General features: G+C 40.3%; 3 protein-coding genes across 4 annotated transcripts; all 3 read left to right on the forward strand.

The window, feature by feature from the left end:
* The first annotated feature begins 6,009 nt into the window (after window positions 1-6,009).
* LOC103147476 (reticulon-4 receptor-like 2) lies at window positions 6,010-10,485 on the forward strand. Its single transcript, XM_007565843.2, has 4 exons — window positions 6,010-6,185; window positions 7,474-7,700; window positions 7,785-8,018; window positions 8,529-10,485. The coding sequence occupies exons 1-4, from the start codon at window positions 6,137-6,139 to the stop codon at window positions 9,399-9,401; spliced, it is 1,383 nt and encodes a 460-aa protein (XP_007565905.1). The 5' UTR covers window positions 6,010-6,136; the 3' UTR covers window positions 9,402-10,485.
* A 5,617-nt stretch (window positions 10,486-16,102) lies between these two features.
* Window positions 16,103-18,878, forward strand: selenoh (selenoprotein H). Its single transcript, XM_007565844.2, has 5 exons — window positions 16,103-16,208; window positions 16,551-16,665; window positions 17,898-18,040; window positions 18,384-18,503; window positions 18,652-18,878. The coding sequence occupies exons 1-4, from the start codon at window positions 16,193-16,195 to the stop codon at window positions 18,488-18,490; spliced, it is 381 nt and encodes a 126-aa protein (XP_007565906.2). The 5' UTR covers window positions 16,103-16,192; the 3' UTR covers window positions 18,491-18,503; window positions 18,652-18,878.
* An 820-nt stretch (window positions 18,879-19,698) lies between these two features.
* clp1 (cleavage factor polyribonucleotide kinase subunit 1) lies at window positions 19,699-22,855 on the forward strand. Of its 2 annotated transcripts, none has more exons than XM_007565845.2 (6): window positions 19,699-19,803; window positions 20,234-20,508; window positions 20,754-20,861; window positions 20,948-21,067; window positions 21,692-21,829; window positions 21,913-22,855. In XM_007565845.2, the coding sequence occupies exons 2-6, from the start codon at window positions 20,236-20,238 to the stop codon at window positions 22,597-22,599; spliced, it is 1,326 nt and encodes a 441-aa protein (XP_007565907.1). In that variant the 5' UTR covers window positions 19,699-19,803; window positions 20,234-20,235; the 3' UTR covers window positions 22,600-22,855. The 2 variants fall into 2 exon arrangements, with proteins under 2 accessions (XP_007565907.1, XP_007565908.1); XM_007565846.2 differs by having other exon boundaries at window positions 19,702-19,803; window positions 20,230-20,508.
* Window positions 22,856-23,431: the final 576 nt, after the last annotated feature.

Genomic DNA, 23,431 nt, shown 5'->3' on the forward strand with positions numbered 1-23,431 from the left:
ATGTCTGAAACTGAATGTGAATGTCTGAATAGCAGCAGCAGAACCAGAGAACATAATGATCCTCCCCTCTGAGCTGTCCCATCTAAGCTAAATATGATAGCATCATGAACACACCGGCATTTATATCAACAAATCTCAAAGCGCTAACATGTTTTTCACTCAGTAATCAATCTGAAAGCTTCTAAGTGCTCTACTTCAGATGGCAGTAAATCCTCCCTTTTTTCTCCTCTGTTTCCTCGTATTTACAATCTTTGTTACATCACCAGTTTCTTCTTACTCTGCTCATGTCTTCATGTTTTCTTGCTTTTCTTTCACTGAACCACTAACCATGACATGGCCAACCTCTTTTAATCTGTTTGTTTTGTCCTGATAATTAATCCAAGCAGATCAAGCAGTCGTTCCAAGGAGGTTGTGGGTTCAAAGCCCAGCAGGGCATGAGGCTTTTCTGTGTGGCAGTTGCATGCTCTCCCAATATAAGTGTTTTTTTTTGGGGGGGAGGGGAGGTTAATCCAGCTCTATCCAAACATCCAAAGAAAATGCATTTTAAGAATATTGTCCACAATAAATTTTAAAGTTTGCAAACATGAATGTTTGGATAAGGCAACCAGGGCAGGGTGAATCCTATCATCTGCTGGAGATATTAACCAGCTCTAAAGAAACAGATTTAAGCTTTAATGGTTGAATGGATGCACACTTTCTGTCCTTAGGTTGAATTTTTCCTGTGTATCTGTTAAAAAGGTTAAAAAATATCTGAACACAAACAGCTCTGCAGTGGAGCGTGATCGAAAAATCAAACATATCTCAACATTTCCCCAAAGCTTGGGTTGAAGAATGATTTGAACCAAACAGTCCCCAGAGCGAACACAGAGTTTGGACAACAGCTTTCTTATTTCACAAGCGACATTTTAAAATAAAAGATGTTCTGAGGAAAAAAAAATAAAAGTAGAACTTAATTTAATCTGAATAAAGCCCTGATTGATGATCTCTTGCTCATCCTGGTATTTGAAATCTGATGGGAACGTTCTGGTGACAGACGTCCATCATCAGATGGCTCAAACAGCTGCTGCTTTTTTTCTGCTCTGTTATAATTTTCGACTGGATCCGTATCAGATTCACATGTTCATTTCAGTGACACATACTGAAGTAGTGGGTGACTTATTTGAATAAAATCCTTGGCAGAGCCTGTTGGTTTGAACTGGTGAACAATTAGTAAGAAAACGATGGAGAGGCTCAGGAAGAGGCTGAGGAGGCGGAGGGAAGTGAGCTACAGAGTAGGAGAAATGAATAACAGCTGATATAACATGAATAAAAGCTGATATAACTCTACATTTGATGGACCAGAGCAACTACATCTTTTTTAGCAGATCATTGCGACCAAATAATTCAAATTCAACAAGCCATTGCCAAATCATTTTTAAATATGCAAAATGAAAGCCTTTTTATGAAAACAACAGAGCTAAAATGACCTGCCTGAAGCTGTAATTTGTGACTCTGAACTGCTGAAACAGCTGAACCTGCACATAAAACATTAGAGGAAAATATGTTGCAATAAGATTTACATTTAAAATGTATAAAAGAGATGTGAAGAAGTGAAAAAAGGCAACATTTCTGTCAATACTGGATGTGTTGTCTTCAGAAAAAAGAAACATAACCTTTGATAAATATGATCGTCAAGTTAAGTCTGTGTTTATTTGAAATATTGACACATTCCTTCCTGATGGAACATTTTATGAACACCTCATAGCTATGGTCACGTACGGTGGTGGCTGGTTGATGATCTGGGTTTGTTTTAGAGCCACAGGAAGTGGGAATCTTGTAGTCACTGAGTTGACTATAGAAACTCCTCTTCATATCCACAAGGACTACAGTCAAACATGAGACCATCTGATCTGCAGTTAGGCTGAAATCGGATCCTGGACAGAGGTTAGCAGCAGCAGCAGCAGCAGCAGCAGATGAAGCAGCAGCAGATGAAGCAGCAGCAACAGCAGCAGATGAAGCAGCAGCAGATGAAGCAGAATGACGTAGAAAAGAACAAACTTTTCAAAGGCCAGAGCGGGGCGGCGCAGAAATGAAGGTCTGTAAACCTCAATGCACTGAATCAAAGTAGAAAAGGTGAGAGACAGAAAACATCTGTGTTGAGACTTCCTCTTTCCAGTTTGAGTTAATAGCAATAACTTACAATGGGATGCTTTTATAATGCTGCATTGTTAATTATTAATGCTTGACCCATGATTAGTATCTGGTTTTATTTATTTATTTGAACTATTTGGGCTAATTTAAGGAACCCTACATGTAAACTGATTGTAACTGATTGTAACAAATGTAACGTTGTAATGGCAAATGGAAAGCACAACCAGTTTAGATTGTAACATTTCACTATTTTTAGGGGCTTGAAGGTATATTCACAAACGTTTTTCCTTTGACTTTGATTTTGTTGCATAAATGATGATATTGTGTCACTTGTAGAGATATCAAAACGTGATGAAGACCAAATCTTTCTTATTATTGCGACATTAACTCGTCTGCAGATAACGTTCAGTAATCAATAATCTCATTTGTCGCGCCGCATCGATGGGTGTTTCACGTTTAGGGTAAGGTTTCCTAACCTATTCAACACGTTCAGACGAATAATTTTTCACTTTTGTGTTACCAAAATCTAGTTCGGAGGCCATCAAGGATCAAATTGGGCGTATATTTAAATCAGTTGCAAATATGAACTTTACACATATCGGTTTCTCCTCTGACACTAAATATCAAATGATTCATTGTCTCATTAACAAAGTCTTCTCAGACCTTTGCTGTCCGGCACCCACATTCCTCATGATTCATACATTTGTACCAGCTTCTCTCTCCCAACAAAAGCTACAATTTGTGAGAATTGTTTGGAAAATGCATCTTTGCTGTGTGTTTGCATAACCAAGGATCACTTAGAAACTCCCCACTGACGAATCTCTGACTACATACTTCTTGAACTTTCTGCTTGACCTCGGACCCGGTGGGCAGAAGCAAGTTCTGTCCACACGATCTATAGCACACTGCACATATGTGTTTTTTTTTTCTGTTTGGGTGTGTCCGTGTGTGTTTGTGGGCTTATGGGCGGGCGGACAGTCAGCTACATGTTAATTTAGGATCAGGGACAGAGTCCATGAGCATGCTGTGTTTACACCAGTTCAAATGCCAGAGTCCCTGTGATTCACTTTGTCACAGGAGGCAAGTGATGCATGGGAGGGGATCTGGGATCTGCAGGGCGATGCATATATTTGTTCACTTCTCTTTGCACACACTAATGCAAGGTGTGGTGGTACCACACCAGAATGATGGACCAGTAAGAGGAATGCTTTTAAAATCACCTTCTGGATTCTTGATTAACAAGTTTGAGCTTCAAGGATCTCTTGTATTCACACACACATTTTTGAAGATGGAGAGTCAGCTGCCTACCCTCGTTACTCCAGGGCCACTGAATAAATTATTTGTGCATAAACACACACAGACACACACACACACACACACACACACACATACACGGGCGACCTTCTCAGCTCCACAGCCCCCTGCGGAGGCCGGCTGCTTGGTGAGCTGTCCACCTCCCCCTCTCACAACACCGCAGCCAACAAGCGGTCCGATTCCAGGCGCGCAGTTAATTACTCCCTGCACTGCGAGCCCAGCTTGGAGTTGCAGATGACCTTCCGTGGAGCAGGCTCTGGTGAGCTGGGAGCAGATGATGTGCATCACGGAGGACCTGGCAGTGACCCGTGGCATTTAGGGAGGACTCACACGTGAGCGAAACCCAGCCCACCCTCTTCGCCCTGGCACACTTTATTTCATATGCACAATACCTCCGTCCCACGGCCGGACTGCGCCGCGTCTTCGCCTCCAGCTCGTTGCACAACAGCCAAATCAGCTGGAGAATGAGAGTCAGCCTGGTGTTCTCCTAATGTCGTTTTCTGTCAGAGACCGCAGCATATGCCTTCAAACTTACACAAACAAGTTCTTCTTATGTTTCGATAAATTGCCCTCATCATATTACAGGAAAGTTTCTGTCTGAATTCTGGCTTTGATCACTCGTCTGATCAGAAATGCTACAGCGAGGCCTGTCAAAATAAACAACAAATCAATTAATAGCAAGATTAATTAAGAGAAACTCAATAGTTTTCATTTGCTTGTTTTATCCTCTCTCTCTCTCTCTCTCTTTTTTTTTTTCAAAAACTGAGTGATAAAAGTTTTCAGTCTGGTGTTTTATTTGAAAGATAATTTTGTTAGCAGAGATTTCATAATTCATTTAATTTGTTGTTTCTGTTGTTTTCTTTATTCATTGTTGATATTTAAAATGTCTTCCAGTTCCACTGTTTAAATGTTCATTAAAATTTAAAGTTTATTGATCTTTGAGAATGACATTATTACTACTCTGTTACTTGAAAATGGTCTCAAAACATGAAATGAAAATGGTCATCTCAATAAATGACCATAAGTCATTTATTGAGATGACTTATGGGAAAACTTATTGTCCAGCAAAATTTGTTATGGTGACAGGCCTTGTTTAAATACAGCTCATTTAAACTGGTTTGTTTCCTGGTACAAACCTGATTTTAAGTTTTGAATATAGTTAAGTTGGAGACAAGTTCAAAAGTTAAAAGTTCAAGATTCAAAGTTCTTTATTTTTCATAAAATCTACAGTCATCATTGGGAATCTTGTGCAAGGTTCTCTCAGTCAACAGTTAACCAGAGGGGAAAATATTTAAAAATGTAGAACAAAATATACAAAACGAAGACATCACTTTCTGTAGGCAGCCACAAATGTGCTGACTTCAGTTTTGGCCAGACCGTTCTTGGTCCATGTCAAAACACTTTGTTGTGAACAGTGAAACTGGTTTTCCTACATTTCTTACCTCAGAATCGGCTTGAGATTCAGATTTTCTTGGGTTGCTGTATAGCATCATAACGAGTTTCCTTTCATTTGAGGAGGCAGATAGTTGCAAATTAGACAGTTTTGGGTATTCAGATAGGAAAAGTATCCAAAAAATACATAAAAACTAATTTTGAAAGGCTCATTATTACCTTTTGTTTGCTTCAAAAAGTGAGTTCTTGAGGCAAATCTTTATCCAACTATTAACGGGTAGCCTGTCATTTAAGCCTGTCAGTCATGAAAAGGAACCTGACATTAAGCAAAACATATAGATCCACTTCTTGCCAAGTGCTACTTTGATAAATAGGCCATTAAAATGGACACTTTGTTTTGATGATTAACTCGATGTGCAGTATGTACTGTACCACAAAGATTTGTCAGTATTATGTCACCCCTCAGCCACACAATGTAGCCCGTCCATATGTTGGGTTTGGTCATTTTTGCTCCACCGCTGGGTTTTCCTTTCATGTTCATCTGTTGTTGTGAGATGTGGGCGGCTCTCGGCTTCTTTCCAAACCAGCCAACGCTTAAGAAGAGTAATGAGATTTTGGTTTTAATGCCAAATGAGTTGACCAACCTCCCCTTTTTCCACCCTTTGTGGTGAGCCTGATGTGCCACAGGTGAAATAACAGCACTTTTAATTAGTTGTAGTTTTACAGTAAATTCTTTGGCTTTCCTCCAGGAGGCAGAGAGCTTGTTTTGTGCCAAAACTGCCTCCGTCCCACCTCCAGCTTCCAGCAGAAGTCAACCAGTCCTCCCACACTGTGCTTTGTCTTAAAGGGAAAAAAAATGTGACTGTATCAAGCAAAGCCTGCATCTTTTGTCTTCACATAATATAAAATAAAATTCAAAATGAATCAAATGTATGCATTTAGGAAGTTAGGGCGTTTTGTTTCCTATAATCATCCCCACATTTCTAAGTAATAAAAAATTAATCTCCCCTTTATCAGACGGTTGTCAATATTTGGATAGCTCTCTGCTTTCCACTGCCTTTCCAGGCGCTTCCTCCGGCGGCTCCTAACCCTCCCTCCTGGCTGACGTAGAGAGGATCCTTCGCTGCCCACGGCAGTGGGCGACGCGCCGGCCGCGGGTATAAAAAGCTTCCCGGGAATCCAGAACGTCACTGCCAGAAGCCGCAGTGACTCGGTCACCAGAGCTGAACCGCAGCAGAGATAGCAGTAAGCAGGCACTTCCACGCCGCGCAGGCTAACTCGCTTTCGGCTTTGGTTCGAGATGGAGACCCGTAGGACCGTGAGGAGCTCCAGCGCTCACAACTTCAAGAGTAAGTTGCTCTGCAGGAGGAGGATGTTAACTTTTTAATCTGATCTTGTGATTTGAGTTGTCTTATGTCGTTTCTGGAAAGTTTTATGAGTTTAAAGTAGATATTTAGATGTTTAAGCAACAATAACTTATATATTTCTCTATTTTTGTGGGCGAATGAACTTTTTGCGCTTTTACGCACAGAAACTTTGGTTTATTTACAAACTTTTGAAATATCATTAGCTTAAATGAAAGCATAACACAACACATTTAGTTTATACATGTGTTGATTTGCATTTTTAAGTTTTGATAGCAAATAAGGTTGCCACTTTTGTATGTTCAGGAGAAAATAATATAATTAAAATAATTTTAAGTGAGCAAATTGAGTTTGGTTCTGTTGTAAAGTTTAACTTTTGCCTCTTTTTGCAAACAGAGAGTCTTAGTATAAAACTAGAGAATAAAGCAACTAAAATGTACTTCTGTATTTTAGTTCTGTCCATCAGGCTACCCCTAAAACTTAGTGATGCTCCTCTATCCATGATTTGTGCAAACAACTTTGTGGTACTTTCAAACTTTAAAAAAAGATGCTGTACTTTTCTCCACGTCATCTGCAGATTCTGCACGTAACCAAACTTGTTAAAAGGTCAGAAGGCTAGATGGTGGAAAATCTTGCGCAGAACTGATGAATGGAACCTTATTAGTATTTAATGCATGTACTTTTCCCGCATTTACGTCTTCTGTGGGGTGTTATCTGAGCGCTGCCAAATGGCTTGTGAATTATTAATTAAAACTGAAACTGACCCCGCTCTGGCTACTGGTTGTAGCTTGTACGTGCTCTCTCCCCTGGCACCTCTCCCAGCGGAAACAACCATTTGATTTAAATAACGTGAGATCTAGAAATCTGTGTCGATTTAATGCTGCAAATAACATGTTCCAATATTTAAGAATGTCTGGGCTATAGATTGATGCCAAGTTTGACAATTAAACTTGCGTAAGGCCAGAGTTATGCAACCGAGTCACTGATACCTGTGTAAAGTGATCATCTGGAAATGAATAGGTGAATGATTTTTGTCTGAATTATATATGGGGAGTATCAAAATGACATGGGTGAACGAACAGCGCTGTCACATGGAATTACAACAACGGGTTTGATAGACAGAAAGCTCATTCATAAACAGACAATGCGCAGGTTTCCAAACCATAACAACACAAGCATCCCTTCCTCGGTCTTAGTTTCTGTAAAACCTTCTTCCTGTAAATCATGATGTTTTCCAGCAGAGTAAAAACCTTCTGCTCCCCTGTACCTTCAGGTGGACTGACCCTTTGGTTGATTCTGTGGCTGGTGGTGGTGAAGCCGGGCGGGGTTTCTGCATGCCCTAAGCTGTGTGTGTGTTACCCTACGCCCATGACGGTCAGCTGCCAGTCCCAGAACCTCACCATGGTTCCAGCTGGAGTACCCTACGACTCCCAACGAGTCTTCCTGCAGAACAACCGCATCACAGAGCTTCGCGCAGATTCCTTTGGCTTCGAGACACAGGTGAGCTCCCCACTCTTGGGAAATGCTTCCTGTTACTATATAATTTCTTTTTTTAACACATTTCCCATTAAATCCCCCATGCAGGTGCTTTGGCTGTACGGAAACAACATTACATGGATTGAGGCCGGAGCTTTCAGCAACCTCAGGATCCTGGAGGAGCTGGACCTGGGCGACAACCCTTTGCTGCGGCACCTGGAAGGTGGAGCATTCAGGGGGCTGGAGAAGTTGCAGAGCCTGCACATGCATCGCTGCAAGCTGGCCACTCTCCCCCATGATATCTTCCACAAGCTGTACAGCCTCCAGTTTCTCTACCTGCAGGTAAATGCAGCATGGACACACACACAAACACACAGAGAGAGAGGTAAAAACATTTTTGAGATGTTCATGATTTATTATGCGTCCAACAGGAGACAGTCATGTTGCAGAATCAGTTCACTGACGCAACAGTCTGCGTTCAAGCTGCACACTCCCCCCACCCCCCCCCCCCCCCCCCCACACACACACAGAGTGACACGTTCCACACTGCTGGAAGATTTAGTCTAAGCAACACATTCAAATACAAACTCAGAAAACCAAAGGCAGCAGATGTATACCAGTGGTCATTTAATCACACAAACTATTCAGTTTTAGTAGGGTCAGAGGATAAATACACAAATATAAGAGAATGTTAGGTGAAAAAAACAAACAAATCATCAATAAAATGAGTGAAAATTCAGCAGCACATGCCACATTTAAGCACTGCAGCTGATTACTAAAGCAAACTGAAACAGCATCAGTTTCCTCTTTTGCATTTTCACTAAATTATCTCATATTTGGGTTTTTCTGCAGGAAAATCAACTCCATTCTCTGCAGGATGACCTCTTCTCAGATCTGGTCAACCTGTCCCATCTTTTCCTGCACGGGAACCGAATCCGTGCCCTCTCTGAGAATGTGTTCAGAGGCCTGGTCAACCTGGACCGCCTGCTTCTCCATGACAACCGCATCCGGCAGGTGAACCGTCGGGCTTTCCGTGATCTGGGTCGCCTGACGATCCTTTACCTTTTCAACAACTCTCTGGCCGAGCTGCCAGGCCAGACCATGAAGGACACCCAGGGCATCCAGTTCCTGCGCCTCAACAGCAACCCCTGGTCCTGCGGCTGCGAGTCCCGTCCCCTCTGGGAGTGGTTCCGCAAAGCCCGCATCTCCTCCTCGGAAGTCGTGTGCACCTCCCCATCCCAGCGTCGTGGCCAGGACCTCCGATTCCTGCGTGAGATGGATTTCGCCCTCTGCCCCATGCCTGACCCCGGCTCCATGGCCGGAACCACAACCACCACCTTCAGCACCAAGACTCGCTGGTGGTTCTCCAAGCACAAGCCTGCGTCTTCATCGAAGGCTTCATTCCAGAAGAGCTCAGAGGGTGTGAAGACCTTACCCTTTTCCCCCGTAAAGCCTCAGTATCCCCCCAAGAAGCCCGCTGAGACCTTACCTTACAAGTACGAACTGTCCGCAGACGAGGCAGCTCTTCCCAAGCTGGATCCGGAAGAGTACTGGGCCAACTACGGAAACGAAGACTCCTCCATCCGCTGCATCGAGCTGGACTGTGCTCCCAGCTATGACAGTGCAGCTTTCCCTTCATCTTCCTCTTCAACCGTCACTCCATCCCATCTCCACTTCCTCTCTTTCTTCATAGTAACACTCCTACTCCGTTTCCTGTTAAGCTGAGCTGTTTTCTCCTCTCACACCTTCTCTTTCCTCTAAGTTTTCCTTCTGCTCTTTCTTGTTCACGCTAAAGAAATTGCATCTTGATTCCCTTCGGTTGCCTCCTGCACATTCGTGGGGGATGATTCAGTGATGCAGGAGATGGACGAGGCAGCAGGGAGCTGTTTCGGAGCAAAGAGCAGAGGTCAGATTAGCTGAGGCAGAAAACGACAAGTGAGTGCAAGTAATCTGGTGGGGTCTTCAGATGTTACTTGTGACATCCCAGTCCAAGCGATGCAGGCTCCATGATCTAATGATTGTCTAATCACTGTTTATGTCATGGCAGCTGCGTACAGCAGGGGATTCACAGACAGTTTGGCTCCACCAGATGTTAGAACAATATGCAGATCCTGAGAAGTAACGGAAGTGATGAAAAGGTTCAAACGCTTACCAGCAAACAAGCACAGGTCTGTAAATACAGCACAGAATCACTGTAGATAAGCTTATTTCATATTATACATAGGATTAACAGGATTTGTACTTTTAGTAAGAACAGTTTGTATTAGGTTCATTGATTTTTCATTGGAAGGAAGCCTAAGAATACGTGTTAGCTCGTACAGTTTCACCCAACCGTCACTCTGGCCTTATTTGCTTTCGTGTTGTTTCCTGGACTTTTGCAATTCTCAGTCTGTTTTGATTATGTTTGTAAAACTTGTTTTCGTGTTTCTAACTGGGACATTTTTCACAAAAATGATCATTTGAAAATGCACGACTTGCTCTGGATTTGACCAGTCCACCGGTTCATCTGGTTTCACCAGCATATATGCAAAATATGGTCAAACAGATCATGACAATCAACCAGATGTGTCTGCTCATTCCATGATGGAGCTGCAGCTTTCTGTCTCCTGTGTCTGTGGTAGAAAAGTGACTGCCGTGGACTGATCCTGCGTTGTCAATGAAAGCAATGTGTTTGTGACCAACCCTCCATGTTTCATCTGAATCATGACAGTGAGTTTCTAAACTGATCATACTGTGATGTTGCTGGATTTTGTATTTTTAATGGAAGATGCTGTTGAAGTGTTTTATTTAATAAAAAAAACTGAATTCATAAAGTTTCAGCGAGTTTATTTATTTATTTATTTATTTATTTATTTATTTATTTATTTATTTATTTATTTATTTATTTATTTATTTTTTGTCAAAGCGGTATCCTTCATTGCCACATTAGAAATAAGACAAGAAAGTGACACTGGAATTAAAATAAACCTTATGAGATGAGGTCAAAGAGATTCACATATATACAAACACAATATGTAATTATTTTTCATATTTATTAAGTCACTAATTCAATTTGGGAATAATGAATTGTTTGATTTGATCAATATACTATGAGTTAACAACCAAATGAAACAACTTAGCACTCCCACCTAAGAATGATAATTTTTAGTTACATGCAATCTAGTTCTTTCTTGCAAGTTTTCATCTTATTTATGTAGATTATTTAGATAAAATCACAGTGATTCACAAAGGAAGTTTGAACATGATTAAATAAAAACACAATTATAAAGAAAAGTGCAAATTAAGCTAAGAAGGTAATTAAAACTATAGTAAGAACAATTACTTAATTTGATACACCTTATTGGCCTCAAAGGGAAATTAATTTGCAACAAAGTCTACAAAATCCACACCACAACAACAACACTCACATTTTCTATTCCATTCTCATAATCAGAGAAACAAACAGTTTTCAGCTCTTTTTTTATGTAACAGGACATATATATTGGGACTATCATGTATAAAATAGCTAACAAGCAGGCAAATATCAATAATAATATCCCTTCAGTACAAGACAAACCTAAAATGTTTATATTATTATAAAATTATGCCAGTAGCTGAAGGTAAAATAAACAAGTTTTTATCCTGAATATTTTGTACTTTAGACTTTATAGTCTTTATTTTGTCTGTGCTGAACTTGTTTATAAAACTACAGGTGGTGGATGTATGGTGTGTGTGTGCTAGCGGCGTTAGCGGTTCATGTGTGACTGGGAGTGTGAGTGAAGAAGGTCACCAGTTTAAGCGCTGGTCACTTCACACCCCGGCCACTTTCCTCGTTGTTTACAGATGGCGGCTATCTCAGGCTCCTGCAGAGAGAGTCTGAACATGCATGTGTTTGGGGGTTGGTGGGTGGGCTGAGATGTGAATCAGGGAAAGAGGCAGGATGGGGAACACACACCAGGACCAAAATGCAACGACGTTTGTCGGAATCAGCACACCCCCTCAACAGGTCCTCTCTCAACATGAACATAGTCATCATGATGCATGCAGCCATGCATGTGCCGTGCCAAGACGCTAACACACACACACACACACACACACACACACACACACACACACGCACTGAAACACAAACTTGAGATTTCAAAAGAGAACTTTCATGTTCCACTTTTACTACTTTCATGGAAATCTTACAGATGAATAGTTTACTAATTTAATCATTTAAATTGATTAGTATTTCTCCACTTCAAAAAATATTCTTTATTTCAGAAAATTAAAGACAAATCTGTTCAGACAGTAGCAGAATGCTGCACTGACTCCAGTCACAGTCCTTGTGGCTCTCCACCAAACTTTTCAATCAGCATTCTGATTGAAATATGTTATTTCAACATATTCAAAGTTGCGGTTTCTCATGTTGCTATTCACTTTCTTGTCACAATTTTTCCTTCTGCTCAATATACCATTAATATGTTTGTATAGAGCACACTGTGGAAAGCCAGCTTCTTTTATAATGACCTTGCACTCTTACGGCATTGTTTATAAAATATTATTTCTGATAAAAATAAATGTAAGTCTTAAGGTTAAAATTTTGTGAGAGTCTAATCTTGGGGTTTTATTAAGTCCACGCCATAAAAGACTTGAAATATATCAGTCTGTGTGTAATCAACTTACATATTAAATTAATTTTTTCAAATGTTTATTTAAATAAATGGCCTTCATGATCATACGGAGATGTACTCAGGGGTCTTTTATCAAAGCTTGAATAAAGGCAGCAAATATTGAGCTTTAATTATTTGGCAGCTTGTCAGAAAATGTGGAATATTAAAAAAGTAAAGGATTACTTGACTGTTTTGTTGGCAAGTCACATCCTGGTTGCCTAGCAACTGCTCAGGGAGAAGAAACAGTCTGAAACCCAATGAACTGAGCAAAACGGAAATCTTTAATCCATTTTTTGTACAGACAAACTGGAAAATGTGTAATCAGTTAATGAGAGCTCTACAAATAATGCAACCTGATGTGATCATATATCACATTTCATTGGGTAACTTAATTTTTTTTTCTTTTACACCTCTGATTTCACTTAAAAACTTTTGTCTTTTCACCTTTACCTGCTCCAGTGTTTGTATAGGGGCCTGACACAAAGACGCAGGAGATGAACCATGTAAGCATTCATGCAGCGCCTTGAAGAGCTCATACTCCTTGAAAGTTTCCAACATTGAAGACCAAGAAACACAGCAGGGGAAAAGTTAAATAAGAGTTATGTCAATAAATAATATCCCAAGCTTAGAACATTTCATAGAGCACTGTTCAATCATCTGAACAAACTATGGCACATCTGCAAAATTGTCAAGAAACATGGCCACCTAAACTAACTGAATGTCCAAAGAGAGCGTCCATCATCAAGGCATGAACCACGGAGAAGGCAGAATCATGCTTTGGGAATAATTTTCTGATCAAAGTTAATGTGAGGATGAACAAGGCTGAATACAGAGCAATGTGAAGAAAATATGTTAGCAGTTATAAAAGACTTCATATTGGGGTGGAGGAGGACCACCTTCCAGCAGGACCACAGCCGGAGCAACACTGGAACGGTTTGTATCAAATCAGTCTAAGTCTAGGCCTAAATCTGTACTTGAAATTTGCTTGAAAATTGCTATAAAGGTGCTGACTTGGTCCTGTTATTTCCACAAAGACTGTGAGAAATCTAATAATCTTCAATCTCTCAGGAAATAATGCTAAGCTTTTTACGTAACAGGACAGTCACTGTTCAACGTTAAAAGATGACCACCTGCAGAGCTGCAAGTTCACTGTCTCCATTGTGATTTTCCTTTCCATATTTCAGAGCTTCTCTGTTGTGACAAAACTGTAGGCGTTTGCAGCCATTCCCTTACTGGGAGTTCTTTAGACTTTCTTTGTGTTTTTTCCGGTGTAAATCCAGGTCATTAGCTGTGAGAATCACTCTGACAGTACGTGCCCACTCTTTCTCCACCCATCTGGCAACCAGTGTAGCCATGCTCAGCTTCTCAGCGTCTCTTTTATGTATCTGCGTGCCTTTATGTGGCTGTCACTCACTCATCTCATTTTTTTTATTTTTTTTATCTTAAGCTCCATCACTCCAGCGCATCTACATCCCTTTCACACTCTTCCCATCTGGCTGTGCCTTTCTTGCCTGGGTTTATTCCAGTCAGCGTGTTCATGTGCGTAGATCTTGGGTATTTGCTGACGTTCACCTTCGCACGTGTTGTTTGAAGCGGATACATCAGAGCAACACCAGGAAGGTCCAAGAAAGGAGCAGGCAGGAAAGGACTTGCCGGAAAAGAAAATGTCTAAAAGTTCAGTCTTTGATGGAAAGGAAAATATTTAACTTGCAACTTTGAAATGGTAAAAGACCCTTTGCTTTCACATTTGATGAGAATAAATCTATGAAAAATTTGAACTAATTTGCCTTTGGGATCAATAATGAATTTTTGAATTTGAATTGAATTTGAATTTTAATATCTCAGCTTTGGATACCAGCAAAAGTGAATGTGAACTATAACCTCTGAATTGCAAAGACACCACTGTTGTACCTCTGAGTTGTACCTTTCTTTAGAGCCCTTATTGATAGCGGTATGTTGACACATAAATGATTTGCAGCGATTTGAAACATATAGGTCAGATATGCATAATGTGATCTATATGGAGATTCTAAATGGATGGATGTGGCTAAGATCTGGACATCAACACAAAAACACCTGTTGATAAAATTGTTTTTGAGATTCTTTTTTTTAATAATAAAAAAGATAAACAATAAATAAACAAGACTTTATTCTACAGTTTTATTTCCCTGTCCATATATTCACCCATATGTAATTACATAAAGATGGACAAGAAAAAGAAAGAGGAGTTAAACTTTCTTATTTATTTCTGTTAAAAACTTAACAGTTGCATACTAATTTCAGATACATGTTTGACTGCAAAATTTAGATCGTTATTTTCACAATGAGACCAAGTTTTATATGCACTCCAAAGGATTCAAGAAGAGTAGCCGATTTAGTCTGGGCACGCTTTCATAGGTTGCTTTTGGTGATTTTCCTGCCATTTTAAGTTTTCAACATATCAAAACAGAAATCCAATAAATCCAGTAAACGTAAAACGTTGCCTCCACCAGCTGAATGCTGCATTTAAAAACATGATGCTGTCGCTGAAAGCTACTGACAGTCATGAATGATCCGCCTTCTGCTGTTCTCCTACTCCTCTGAACCTGCTTGTACTGTATTTGCATAGAAATTTAAACATGTTGCTGGTATGAGCATTTGTGATGAGAGCAATGTCCGGTTTTTGAGTCACTTTGGGGTAAAAGTGGGGGACGAGGTGAAGGAAGGGCACATCTGTCCCTTCCTTCTGTAAGCAGCTAAAAATACACTGCACCAGATCGCAAAGACAGGCTAAGACCCACAGAAACCACAGAGATTTGATGTATCTATTTGCATGACATGATTCAGAAAGGCTGAGATATAATTGCAAGCCAAAGACAAGAGAAGAAGAAACGATGAGGTTGTTGGTAACAAAGGACAATAGGAGAGTGATTAGATGTGCTTTTGTGAGTCACTCCGCCTCGCTTTGGGGAGTTGTATTTTTCTGGCACAGACGCAACTTGTGACGTCCCTTGGACGAACCAACTTTTTCTGCCCAAAAAAGTCACTGTCATATCTACTGTGACGGACAAGGGTTGCTATTCCGGGAACGGCGTATTGGCTCCTGACTTTGGAGCATTCAGTCACATCCGTCTGCTGCTCTGAAAGGATTTAGTCCTCTTTCCTGTTGCCTGTCTTGGATTCGGTCTTGTAAGCTCTCCAAATAAGACTAGATTTTTGGATTAGGAAAATGTTTAAAGAATATGGGAGCCCAACAGTTTGGAGAGGCTCTGAAAAGTGCAAACATCCTGGTTCAAATTTCTGATTTGTGAGACTTTGATAAGTCATTTCCAAACAAAAATTTTTTACACATGCTCAAATAATCCAAAAACAAAATGTGGATGTTTAACATATTAATAAAGAAAGAGAAAAATAAAAAAAGGTACAAAAACAAGACTGCATACATTTTCATAACCTTAAAATAATACTTTTTGGAATTGATTTTGATTTAATTTCGGCATCTTCCTGACCTCTCACGGGTCATCAGTGTCAGCAAATATGACAAAAACCAAACGTTTCCCCAAAACTGATGGAAACAAGACAGAAACTAGTCCTGGAGGCTGACAGTAAAACTGAAGATGTTATGATTTGTGACAACAATGTGTTTTATTCTCATGTAATACTGGATACAAACTTTACTTCCAAAGAATCCACCCAGGCCTAATATAAATCCTGCAAAGGGTGTGAGCAATACTTGACTACTTTACCGTCATAACGTGCTTTAATGAGGATTTGTCCAGACAGGTGCTGCTCTTTGGGTGGATTGTGGGTGGAAACCCCCGCCCTCGTGTGAATGGTTCAGTCCGGGTAAACTCCCCCGGATCTTGGTTCAGTCGGTCTGAGCGCGAAGTCTCTCCAACAAATATGGCGTCCAAAGCAGGTGCGTGTGTTTTGTTGTGACAAATCGCAGGGAAAAAGCTGGTTATTTCTTTTAAAGTATGAAGGTGACATCCGCTAATCTCCCTGCTAAAGAGATATCTGGACATTTTGTCGTTAGTTTCACTCTTCATAGTATCTCTCTGTATGTCAAAGCTTCTAAATTAAGTTTCTGAACACATTTGTACCCTGAACTCGCTTTCTGACACCATTCTAGGACACATGTAATGATATTATAATAACCAAGCGTCGCCTTGTTTAACCCAGGCGGGTATTTGGATGATTTACAGATAAACTTAGGCTGTTTTTGTTATGCAACAAACATGTAACATCTTGTGGTGTTCAGGCCGCAAAGGGACAAAGCGCAAGGCGGAGGAAGTGCAGACATTTGCGGAGGAGAAGAAGGAGAAAGGAGAGGAGGAGAGCGGCCAAAATGGCTTGAAAGTGGTCATTGAACACTGGTGAGCTATTTTACCAGCTTAGTATTATTATTATTATTAATAGAAATGAACAGTTGGCGTTAAATGAGATACGGGACAGGACGAGTCCCCAGTTCTTCACAGGACAAAGTTGCACACATGCATTTGTTTTATGTGTAAGAGCACATTAATTCATGCTAATATAAAAGAGATTACTGAACCTCAAATTAAATATGAGAGGCGAAATGCTTGAGGCAAAATTTATTTTATGTGGATTTGAAGACCTCTGAAGTTCATTAACTCCAGTATTTCGATTTCTGCCTTTTACTGACACATCTACGTTCAACCAAGCAACATTTATTTATAATATTTAAAAAAACAACAACTTTTGCTTGTCATACTTAATTACAGTAAGCCAGGTCACTTATATGTTTCGCTGCTAGGCAACAGTACACTGTGCAGCCATGTTGTACGCCTTTCAAATCTCAATAGCTGTCGTCCTGTATGTTTTAGATGTTTTCCTGCTCCAACTCAGCTGAATCAAATGACTCCAGCAGAACCTGATAACATGATGTGATTCAGTCATTTAAAACTCCTGGAAAAGGAAATGATTTTCCAAACTCTCTCTTTAAACGATGGCTCAAATTGAAGTATCTTCACTTAACATCTGATATGTACTTTTTGCACACAGACCATGATATTAATTAACAACATTTCTGTAAAATGGTCTAGTTTTGAAGTAAAAACAAAAACTGCTCTGATTGTTTATATCCACTCTTAGACATCACATTGTATCCTTGGAGATCTCATCTCAAGTGGATATTTCCAAGTTTGCTCATAACTAGCATTAAACGTTCCCTGAAAGACAATTTGCAAATAAATATAATATAGCCCATTCTTTTCTAGCCAGCGGGTGGATGAGCCAGGTTAAAGAAGTGACCATTTATGCAGGAAGAACTTCCTTCCTTCAGAGTGATAAAATTTATTATGTCAATTAGAATTTATAGTGTAAATATGTAACTTCCTGCTGATTAACTAATGTCCTGAGAGTCATTGTTTCTTGAAAACTACCGAACATTATTACTTTTTTCTTTAAAAAGAGCATTTGTATCTTGACATCCAGTAAACCAGGTGTGTTTACTTCAGCCACATGGTCAGAGCCGGGTCTCCATCACAGTTTTTCTTGTTAAATAATTAATCCAAACCGTTCTATTCCACCACAGGAAGTACATATGTGGGGCTTTTGCTCATTCTTGATCTTCTGTGTCCTGCAGCAAAAGCTGACGAGTGTATGGGCGTAACGCCGAGGAGGTGAAATCTGCCCTTCTGGCTGCCCGCCCCGGGCTGACGGTGGTCCTCAACCCCGAGAAGCCCCGCAGGAACAGCTTCGAGGTCACTCTGCTGGACGGAGGCAAAGGTGAGGAGGGATGAGATAGAGGCGCCAAGAATAACTGGGCCATTTGGTCTCCCCAAGGGAACACCGTTGTTCCTGCCAAGTTTTTGCCCTTTCGCGTCGTAGAATCATCGTCGTGACTCGTTCGGCTGATTGTAAAATTTTTCTTAAAGTTGAAGTAAAAAATTTCCCGAAGTGGAACATTTCAGAAAAATAATCCTTTGAACTTTGGTGTTCACTTGCCAGATTTCTTGCTTTATCCACCTACTTCAGTTGTTTGTTGTTAGATGTTTCCAGTTATTGACTTTATACTTATGATTTTACTTGCTGGTTCGAATAACCTGTCTCTTTTGTGTCATCCCTAAAGAAACATCTCTTTGGACTGGAATAAAGAAGGGCCCACCTCGTAAGCTGAAGTTTCCTCAGCCAGACAGCGTTGTTGCTGCTCTGCAGGAAGCTCTTAAGACTGAATAAACACCAAGTGAAGGTTGGTCAAAGCTGACATATTTTTAATTTAGGCAGATATTAGTCCAAGTATTTAAATTGTATCATTTAACCAAGCTTTTCTACATCTATTACTACATTTTCTGTGTCTTAAATGAAATTCAATAGATATTCATCCGTTTTATGTGCAGCTGAGTATCTAGAAGATGTGACTGGTGGAAGCAGAATGATGAGGAGTGACCAATGAGACGCTCTCAGTCTCTCCTCTGATGAGCCCAGCTCCATCTGAAGTCTCCTGGACGCACGGCGACACCTAGTGGATCATCTGAGCAAATGCAACATTATGTTTTGCAAAGGTTTTCTACATCCCAGTTCTGAAAACTTTTGGTTTTGTACCTAAATAAAGTCATTTAATTGATATGTTTTACCTTTTTTGAGTCATTTTCAGTAAATAACTAAATTAATGTTAGAAACTGTCTTCAAACAATCACTTAATCACCACTAATAGATGAATTGATGGAGTCAGCTTCATGTAAAACAGTTCATATCCTGATATGTTTTCATCTTAATATGATTTTGAGAGACAATGCTAAAATATAAATCAAAGAGTGGTAGACCAAACCTCTAACAATTCTTCCAAACCATTGCAAAAAATTAAGGTTGGATAATTTTCTTTTAGAGAGTAAGTATAACTTGAAAAACATTGGTCCTGTAATTTTATTTTTTTTAAATTGGTTAGAACTGGCTGAACATGTGAATTGCTGTCCTTAAATTCACTTTAATCTTATTCATTACCAGTTCTAAAACGGGTCATATTTGGCACAACTACAGACCCAAATAGGAAAACACAAAATAGCATGTTGTTGAGAATGTCTAACACTACTAGCTTACACACTGGGATCCAAAACCTGAACCCATTGTGCTCTTTAGTTTTCTTAGTGTACTGCAAGTGAGAGAGATGACTGGAAATACGTATTTCTAGTTGGAGAAAATGTATTCCAGTTTGTTCTTGTAGGAACAAGCATTTGTATCAACCAGAAATTACTTAATTCAAAAAGGTAATTAACTCGAGGAAAAAAGGAGCCTCTGGATCATCTGCTCCAGTAAAGCGAACAATTCTTGGTTACTTGAACAACCCAGGTTATTTGAAATGGTCCAATAAAGCAGTTTAAAAAAATTATTTAGAAATGGGACAATACAGAGGTAATAGTGTCCGCAGGGGGGCAGTAATAAAAAAAATGTATGGCTACTATTTGCGTGACATCATCATTATGCGACAGTGGTTCCTCATGAGAGCTGCACAAATTTTTTTTGTCCTCTAAAATAAGTTTGAAATCTATCGTGTGAGTATTACACAGCACATAAAGCAACATATTAATCACCCTATTGAGAAAACTTGAGCCATGTGGAGCATTTGTATGCCATCATTCCTGGTTTTATTTGATTGTTTTTGTAGATTAGCAGCGGCATGCTAACTGAGAGCTAGTTTGTTTTCTACTTTCATCTGTTTTTCTCTTTGTATCTTATGCGAAGTTGTATCGTGTATTCTAGCATCTGTTCGCTCTTTCTATAGATAAATGTTTTTTTATGTTAGTTAATAGCTACATATCTTAAGTAACTTTGCTTTGGAAGACACGTTTACCTAAAACACAAAGTGATTCCTTTCCGAAAGCTTGTCAAAAACTATTACAGCCTTTCTCTGCTGAGGCAGAATGAAGCGTTTTCTAACGATATAAGAGAATTACTGAAAGGAATGGGATTTCTGCTAGACAGTAATGGCAGCAGAGGGTGTGGAAAAGACCAGCGAGGATGCATCGTCTTCGGGGAAGGTGTCCAAAAGGTTCGACCTGGAGAAGGAGACCGAGCTTCGCTTCGAGGTGGAGGCCGGAGAGGCCGCGGATCAGGTGGAGATGGAGCTCCTGACGGGGATGGCTGAGGTGTTTGGCTCTGAGCTGAACCGCAACAAGAAGTACACCTTCGGACCAGGCTCCAAGATCGCAGTTTTCACTTGGCAGGGCTGCAGTGTGAATCTGTATGGAAAGCCAGAGGTAAGGGCCTTGTGTAGATGTTTGAAAGTTTTCATTTTGTATTCTTATTTGCAATCAAACATATACCGATGTTATTTTTTAATAAGAATAAAACTTGGGTTGTCCAGTAGTTGCGAATCCGGAAACAATTTATAAAGTTGGGTTAATATTTGCTCTCTTATTTGGAAATTACTTGAGGTTTTTCCTCAACTTTTTCCTTAATAAATGCAATTAGTGTGGTTATAAAAGTGTTGTTATCACTGCAGGTGGCCTATGTGTCCAAGGATACTCCTATGCTGCTCTATCTGAACACCCATGCTGCCCTGGAACAGATGAGGAAACAAGCTGAGCGGGAAAATGAGAGGGGGCCCAGGGTAAGTTTTAATAAGAATCTTCTAGATCTCTTCATAAAGGCTTCAGAACAAAATGACAACAAGACCAGTAAATACTTGTTCTCCAGGTGATGGTAGTGGGACCCACAGACGTGGGGAAGTCCACAGTGTGCCGAATGCTTCTCAGCTATGCTGTGAGAGTTGGAAGGAGACCTACGCTGGTGGAACTGGATGTTGGACAGAGTGGGGTAAAAGCCTTTTCATTTTATAATGTCTCTATGACCTGTTAGGGTTGTTGATCTGTAAGAGGACAACAACTTTACTTTTTATTACTCAGTTTCCAATGACATGAATAATGATGAAATACACAAATAACATGTAGTGTCATATTGATGTTTGAAACACCTACTTCTTTTAAGGAATTTGTTTAGTAGTGCTTCATGATATTAGGAAGCGTGGAAATGAAATGTTATTGAAGTATTGTTGTATTGTAAATACAATATTGTTGTTGTATTATTGTAAATAATAAAATAATAAAGAAATAAAAATAACACCAGCTTTATTGTATGAGTCTTGAACTTGTAAGGTGCTAAAGGTTGCAGGGAGAGGTGGATCCGTTGTGATGGCTAATAAGAAAGATTAGATTTATTGCATTTGCAGCCTGTAATACTAATGTCACTGTTGCATGAGTCCTGTTACTGTGCAGCTATTGTTGATGTGTATCCAGGTGAATCTGTGTTAATCCCAGGAGCCATAAATTGATGTGAATTAAGTTACTCTCCCTTATTTCCAGTGATTTTAAGACTATGGCAAGACTTATCCTATGTTGTTGTTCTGAGGACTAAGCTGTGTACTGTATTATGTTGTCTCAGGTTTCTGTTCCAGGGACAGTATCAGCTCTGTGCATCGAGCGTCCTGCGGACGTGGAGGAGGGCTTCTCTGTCCAGGCTCCTTTAGTTTATCACTTTGGTTCTACGACTCCTGGAACCAACATCAAACTTTACAACAAGGTAAGAAGGAAGATTCTGCATTTTGCTGATGTAACGTTGCTTTCTGCTGTATATTTGTCTGACTCTCTTGTCTAATCTCATAGCTGACATCGTGCCTGGCCGAGGTGTTCTCTCAACGCTGTGAGGTAAACAGGAAGGCCAGCGTTGGCGGCTGCATCATCAACACCTGTGGCTGGGTGAAGGGTTCTGGGTACCAGGCCCTGGTCCACTGTGCCTCCACCTTCCAGGTGGACGTGGTGCTCGTGCTGGACCATGAGAGGCTCTACAATGAACTCAAAAGGGACCTGCCGCACTTTGTGCGCGTTGTGCTGCTGCCGAAGTCCGGAGGAGTGGTGGAGCGCTCCAAGGAGTGCCGGCGGGAGACTCGGGATGAAAAGATCCGCGAGTACTTCTACGGCTTCCGCGGGCTGTCCTTCTTCCCTTTCTCTTTTGAAGTGCGATTCTCGGATGTTCGCATCTACAAGATCGGGGCGCCGTCCATCCCGGACTCTTGCCTGCCACTGGGAATGTCTCAGGACGACACGCAGCTGAAACTGGTGCCGGTGACTCCAGGGAGAGACCTGACGTATCACGTGCTGAGTGTGAGCAGCGTCGACGACGGAGACGAAGACGCCAGGAAGAGCATCGTGGAGAGCCCCGTCTGCGGATTCATTGTGGTCACAAACGTTGACACTCAGGCACAGGTGATGAAAGTGCTGTCACCTGCACCCAGACCACTGCCCAGACACACGCTGCTCATCATGGACATCCGCTTTATGGACATGAAATGAAGCCACATGTTGGAGAAGAGGACGCGAGATAAAGTGATGATCATATTTGTGAGCACTTTTTCTTTCTAGGTGCTTTGCAAGGACTTAAAAGAGAGCGAGATGGAATTAAAATTGGTTAAATTATACCTTCCTTTTATTGTTTGCACTGTGCAAATTTCTCTTGTTGCCATTTATAGGTGCTGGATTTTTCTTTTTTGATAATCTGTTTTATAGAATGTCTTTTCTTCTCTCTTGTACAAATAAATTTTAACTTTGAGAATCCCTGTGTGTTAATTATACTTTTATTTGAAAATGAAGCAGCTTGCTTCCATGCCTCCAATTTCAAAAGCTAATCATGTAGTCTATCCTAATTGATGGATAATTTACTAAATCCTGAAAATTATTAATTATATCACTTCTAAGTGAAGTCATGTAGATTATTTTTTGTACCTGTTAAGTTTCTGTATGAAATGGGAGGAATGGCCAGCATTTTGTGTTTTCCACATCCAGACAGTGTTTATCATGTATGTCTTTAGTGCTGCAAAGGACACCAACCTGCTTGGTGGTTACCAGTAGCAACGCTACCAGTATGGCAGTAAATGTTTTGGAGCATGACATAAAGAGCTCATTTCATATTTGGTGTGTAAACATGTACTAACTCGGGCAATATTCAGGCCTAGATTAAAGTCAGATTTATGACTTTTTTCTCAGAAATCTGAGATTAAAGTGAGAATTTTTTTTTCAGTGGCCCTAATTCTCTCCATAGTACATAAATATCTATCCGTGCTACGGTAGAAAAATCTGACAAGAAGCAGCTTTTTGCATGTGTGATTCATTTCCTATGTGGACACAG

This window comes from Poecilia formosa, unplaced genomic scaffold (genome assembly GCF_000485575.1).
Source record: "Poecilia formosa unplaced genomic scaffold, Poecilia_formosa-5.1.2 Scaffold183, whole genome shotgun sequence".
Classification (NCBI taxonomy): domain Eukaryota; kingdom Metazoa; phylum Chordata; class Actinopteri; order Cyprinodontiformes; family Poeciliidae; genus Poecilia; species Poecilia formosa.

Coding starts and splice junctions, on each gene's coding strand:
- LOC103147476 (XM_007565843.2), top strand. CDS start 6,137: ATGGAGACCCGTAGGACCGTGAGGAGCTCCAGCGCTCACAACTTCAAG. Junction 6,186..7,473: donor CAGCGCTCACAACTTCAAGA/GTAAGTTGCTCT, acceptor CTGTACCTTCAG/GTGGACTGACCCTTTGGTTG. Junction 7,701..7,784: donor CCTTTGGCTTCGAGACACAG/GTGAGCTCCCCA, acceptor TCCCCCATGCAG/GTGCTTTGGCTGTACGGAAA.
- clp1 (XM_007565845.2), top strand. CDS start 20,236: ATGGCAGCAGAGGGTGTGGAAAAGACCAGCGAGGATGCATCGTCTTCG. Junction 21,068..21,691: donor TGGATGTTGGACAGAGTGGG/GTAAAAGCCTTT, acceptor ATGTTGTCTCAG/GTTTCTGTTCCAGGGACAGT. Junction 21,830..21,912: donor ACATCAAACTTTACAACAAG/GTAAGAAGGAAG, acceptor CTAATCTCATAG/CTGACATCGTGCCTGGCCGA.